General features: G+C 37.7%; 1 protein-coding gene across 1 annotated transcript; it reads left to right on the top strand.

The window, feature by feature from the left end:
• The first annotated feature begins 1,003 nt into the window (after positions 1 to 1,003).
• On the top strand, positions 1,004 to 3,072 carry LOC138584491 (chemerin-like receptor 1). The gene is made up of 2 exons (XM_069656740.1): positions 1,004 to 1,033; positions 1,545 to 3,072. Exon 2 carries the CDS (start codon positions 1,552 to 1,554, stop codon positions 2,647 to 2,649), a length of 1,098 nt encoding a protein of 365 aa, XP_069512841.1. The 5' UTR covers positions 1,004 to 1,033; positions 1,545 to 1,551; the 3' UTR covers positions 2,650 to 3,072.
• Positions 3,073 to 5,495: the final 2,423 nt, after the last annotated feature.

Below are 5,495 nucleotides of genomic sequence, written 5' to 3'. Positions count from 1 at the left end.
TTTGGAGACGGCTTATGGTAGAGAAATGATCATTTAATTCATGTGTAACAGCTCTGGTGGACATTCCTGCAGTCAGCATGCCAATTGCACGCTCCCTAAAAACTTGCTGCATCATGCAACATCTGCGGCATTGTGCTGTGTGATAAAACTGCACATTTTAAGGTGGCCTTTTATTGTGGCCAGCCTAAGGCACACCTGTGCAATAATCATGCTGTCTAATCAGCATCTTGATATGCCACACCTGTGAGGTGGATGGATTATCTCGGCAAAGGAGAAGTGCTCACTAACACAGATTTAGACAAATTTGTGAGCAATATTTGAGAGAAATAGGCCTTTTGTGTACATAGAAAAAGTCTTAGATCTTTGAGTTCAGCTCATGAAAAATGGGAGCAAAAACAAAAGTGTTGCGTTTATATTTTTGTTCAGTGTATAAAGCTTGTTAGTCGTTATCATTATTATTATAGACTTGGTCAGTATAGAGACAGCTATTAAACATATAACCTGCATCTTAGGTTAAGTTTAAATGTGCTTTGGCATGTACTGTATTTCATGATGCGTGATACTTATCGGCTGCTTCTCAGAGTAAGGATGACTTTTCAAGAGAACTTTGACTAAGCATATCAAACAGGATGCTAAGAGGAAGGAACGTCCTGCAAACACCAGAGACTTGTGCAATTGCTCTGACACTACTTGCAGGTTTTGCTCGCAGGTTGCAGTATGTACAAACATGTAGAAACAGTTGATTGTTTGAGTGATATGTTGCTTATTCCATCGGTGAAGAAACATCCTTGTTCTAAAAAATGGAAATACATGTTTTAATTATAATGTACAAACAGTTTTAAGTGTGAGCGCAAACAAGAGGTTTAATAGGCTTCAGTAAAAAAATTAAATTGTGTGCGTGCTTCCTGTGGCTCCGCCTCTACTCAGGAGGTCACATGACATCATTTCCTGCACATCAGCCTACATTAATCTGTCAGTTTGATCATTTCTGCAACAAATTAATCCTCAGCTGACTGGAGAGCTTTGAGAAAAGGTAATCTTTGCTGTTTTCTGAATTTCATACTTTTATGAAAGATTTATCAAACGAGGTTGTTAGAAAGAAATATGACAATAAAATCATCTGACCTCTTTGATAAATGAAAATGTACTAATTAAGATGTATTTCAGAAACATTGCTTCTTTTCTGGGTCAATTACTTATTTTAAAATGAAAGCAGTACGGCGGACTGTCAAACCTGAACTGGCTGAAACAGAGAAACAAATGTATGAGTGATAATTATGTTGAAGGTAATTGAAGACTTGAAGAGCTGAAAAACATTTATCAAACACTTTGTTGGTTTAAAAAGATATGGATCATTTAGTAGGCTGGTCAAAGTAAGATTTCCGTCTGTCAAAGGAACTTTGTATTTTCAGTAATGTCTCTCTGAACAGCATCCTCAGCAGCTTCATTTATTTACATATAAGTCCATTCTATGTATGTTGCAGATTTTACAGACATCTATGTAGTTCAATATAAAGACTACACTTGTTTTCTTTGTGTTGCAGGTCAGTGATGGAGATGACCACTTTGCCCTTAAATCAAACAACAACAAATGCATCGGACATGAATGGCTCTACATCTGATGATAACTATTCTGAGCTGAAACAGTCTCTGAAGATCATGTCTCTCATTATTTACTGCCTGGCCTTTGTTCTTGGAGTGCTCGGGAACGGAGCGGTTATCTGGGTGACCGGCTTCAAGATGAAGAAAACAGTTAACACAGTTTGGTTCCTCAACCTCGCCGTGGCCGACTTCCTCTTCACTGCATCTCTGCCCCTGACTGTGACGAAACTGGCTTTGGATTTTCACTGGCCTTTCGGGAAGTTCATGTGCAAACTCAACAGCGCAATTAGCTCTCTGAACATCTTTGCCAGTGTCTATATTCTGGTGGTGATCAGTGTGGACAGATGTGTGTCTGTGGTGTGGCCCATCTGGGCCCAGAACTACAGAAGTGTGCGTAAGGCGTCCTGTGTGAGTCTGGGTGTTTGGGTGCTGGCTCTGATTTTCAGCTCTCCAGACCTTGTCTTCAGGGACACAGGTCCATCAGATGACAATGTAACCATCAACTGCTTCGACAACTACATCCTTTCTGATGACTATGACGAGTCTATGAATGAGCTGCTAATGTTTCGTTTTAAGGCCATGTTCATCACCCGCTTACTCTTGGGATTTGTAGTCCCCTTCACTGTCATCGTCTCCTGTTATGCTGTGATAATCCATCGTCTCAGGAGAAACCGCACCCTGGCCAGAAAATTAAGACGCTCAGTTAAGATCATCGCTGTTGTTATCACCGCTTTTTTCCTCTGCTGGGCTCCTTATCACATCTTTAATCTAATTGAGCTGGCTTATTTCATGACCTATTCTCCAACATTATTAATCGTCATCACCATTGGGATCCCAATAACCACCGGTCTGGCCTTCATCAACAGCTGCCTGAACCCACTGCTGTATGTGTTCATGGGCCAAGGTTTCAGGGTTACATTTTACAAATCCATCCTGAATGTGATGGAGGCTGCTTTCAAGGAGGAGGTCTCTCGCTCTTACACTGACACATCCACCATGAAAAACAGTCAGCGCAATGAGAGGTCAACTCTTAATACTGAGGTATGAAGGTGACCCATCAAATTTCCATCAAAATGTTGATGTTTTTATACAAGAACCTTTATGACAAACTGTGAACGGCAAAATAATAATTGTATATAATATTGCAAAATAAGTTTTCACTGTAAATAAGTTTTAATGGAGGAAAATTGCACTGAATATATTGTCTGCAGTCTGAAATATTAATTTCAATCACTCCAACAAGCTCCCGAGCTACAACCACCAACTGGCCCACCACAGTCTCCAAAGAATCCAACTTTTCCACCATCTACATCTTAATTGTCTTGCAACACAAACCTTTCTGTAAAAGCTTTATGCTCATGTATTTGATTTATGTGAATCATAAATGACCATAGTCGTTGTACTTTTTAGTGCTATTATTTTTGTCTTTTATTTTTGGGAATTGTTTCCCACCTGTAAGACAGCCTGCATAATCACTATATGACATGTGTGCTATTATGTTATTAAAGTTATGAGTGTGACGCTCTACATAAGTGTGCTCTTTTTTCCCTTTATGAGTATATTCTAGTCAACTTACAATTTTATTTTAACATTTTCGGCCTTTTCATTAAAAAGTCAGTTCAGCAGCTTTTTCATTCTTTGAAATTGTTGGAGCACCTTTATAACAATTGCCAAGGCATCTTTAAAGACTGATTATAGGTTAAGCTCAGAATACAGAACATGCCAGTGTTGGTTTTTTCAAAATAATTTGTATTTTTTATAGAGGGCATTACAGAGTATTATGATGCAAATTGTCTCAGTCAATGCTTTACTTGTTGACAAATTTACTTGGACTGCGATCTTAAATCTGTCTTATGCATTTTGGCTCCAATATTCCTCATTCTGCCTATGCTAAGTCTTGATGGAAGGAAGATGGAAGTTTAACCAGCAACGTCACCTTGCACTCCAGGAATTCTGAGCAAAACCTTGATAGCACACAGACTCGTTACTGATGAGGCAGAGACGTGTAGAATAAGTCAAAATATTTTATTGAAATTAACCAAAGAAAATGTACGAAATAAGAATGGGCTTGAGCTGTAGGGAAGGAATGGGGAGGTTAAACATTAAACATTAAAAACTACACTGTACACGTAAAAACTTTATATTCACTTCACACAAACACTCATCCCTTGTGAGGTAGACATAGTTTCTTTATGTTAAGTCAACAATTTTTGATTTGAGTTCATTTAACTTAAATGTATGAAGCTGATAAAGGCTAATTACTTCAAGGCCAAATAACAAACATTGTGCACTTAGCATATATTTTGATAGTTGAATTAATTAAAAAAAAATTGTAAAAGTATGTACTCAATGTTTTTATGTTCATATGACAAATAGTCACTTTCTTGTTCAATAAATCTTAAAAAATTGTGCTCGCTTTACAAAACAAAACACAATTACAACAAGGGTTGCTGAGTTAAGAAGAACACAAACATGTTTGGCTGTCTTAACATAAAACTGCCACAATTTTCTGTGTTTTTACCAACTATTTTTATCAAGTTCACATAATTTAGTACAAAATAGTCATGTAACGCAAAATTTAAAGATTAAGTACAACTTCCACTCTTTGTTTGAGTAACCTAAAATCTTTAAGTACAAACAAAGCCTATATTTGTCTTTTTACGTAATTTTTATGTCAATACAACTTAAATATTTATTGTTAAAATAGCATATATTGGACAGCATAGATATTGTGCACTATGTATACATTGTAGTAGTTGTTGTAGTAGAACTTACAAATTGGTGTACAAAGTTTGTTTCGTTGTGAATCTAGCAGACAAAGCTTAAAGCTGCTGTACCTTCACTACTCTCGAAATTAAAACTAACTGAGAGTAAGACTATGCACACGGGCTCTCGTCTGTGCAGAAGGTAGAAACAGCGGTGCTCTGATGGCAAGCTTTCTTTTGCTGATTACTGTGATTTTAACACAAGTTTGTTGTTCACAATGTTTCGTTCTGTATGGGGCAGATAATGCTTTCCTTCGCACCTGTGCCTGCTGCTCCGCTCAGCTGTGACGCGCACTCTGGCAGCGCTAGGGACATCCTCATTTCCCATCATGCCTGCCACCTAGTGCTGACTGAGTAGGTTAAGTTGTTAAGTTTGCTATTTTATGTTCCAAAATGTTTATAATTTGTCTGTCCAGAACATATGTTCTGCATGTGGCATATGTTAGTAATTGTCATTTTTATGCTTGTTCATAGTTGTAACCATGAGTGAGGAGGCTGTTACATTTCTTGACTCCAGCTATATTTCCGTGGAAAGACTGAGACCCTGGCTCTCATGTTATCAAATCAAGTGCCCTCTGTTTGTCAGGTGGTGTAATGACTTTCACTTGCAGGACTGAAAAAATGTAAGTCACTAATATCGGAGCATATTGGAGGACATAAATGCTGATACAGATGCTGGCCAGTTAAAGAGATTATTTGGAAGGAAACACTTGTGTTGTAACTCAATGTAACTTCGTGGAAGACCTCTGTGGTGAAAGAAAATATTATGCAAATAATTAAAAATTAGCATGACCTTTCAAAATTTCTGATTGAAAGCTTAAAAGAGGATGTTGTCCGGAAGGAACATACTGTAGACCTACAGTACACTTGAGCACTAATATTAGTTATGAGGATGTATAAATGTAAGGGAAAGTGTATTGCACAGAAAGGATACTACACTTAAACAGTGGTTTGAGAATGTTTTAGAGGTTGATGGTAGATGGGCTTTTGACCACTGCCACTCATTGAATCACCATTTAAGAAGATAGTTATTGCAAATTGCCCATTAAGGTTGTTCTCAAGGGTAGACATTGCCAGAGAGGTGACTGCAGGACAAACTTTCAGGTTAAGAAAATAAGTGTATCAGCT

Source organism: Semicossyphus pulcher, unplaced genomic scaffold (genome assembly GCF_022749685.1).
Source record: "Semicossyphus pulcher isolate SPU_LCO1_2020_fin unplaced genomic scaffold, fSemPul1.0.p SCAF_9, whole genome shotgun sequence".
NCBI classification, from domain to species: Eukaryota; Metazoa; Chordata; class Actinopteri; order Labriformes; family Labridae; genus Semicossyphus; species Semicossyphus pulcher.
The sequence above is the reverse complement of the archived record's forward strand: the minus strand, read 5'-3'. Positions and strand labels throughout refer to the sequence as shown.

Bases quoted from the DNA above. Each gene is read 5' to 3' on its own strand.
- LOC138584491 (XM_069656740.1), top strand. From the start codon at position 1,552: ATGGAGATGACCACTTTGCCCTTAAATCAAACAACAACAAATGCATCG.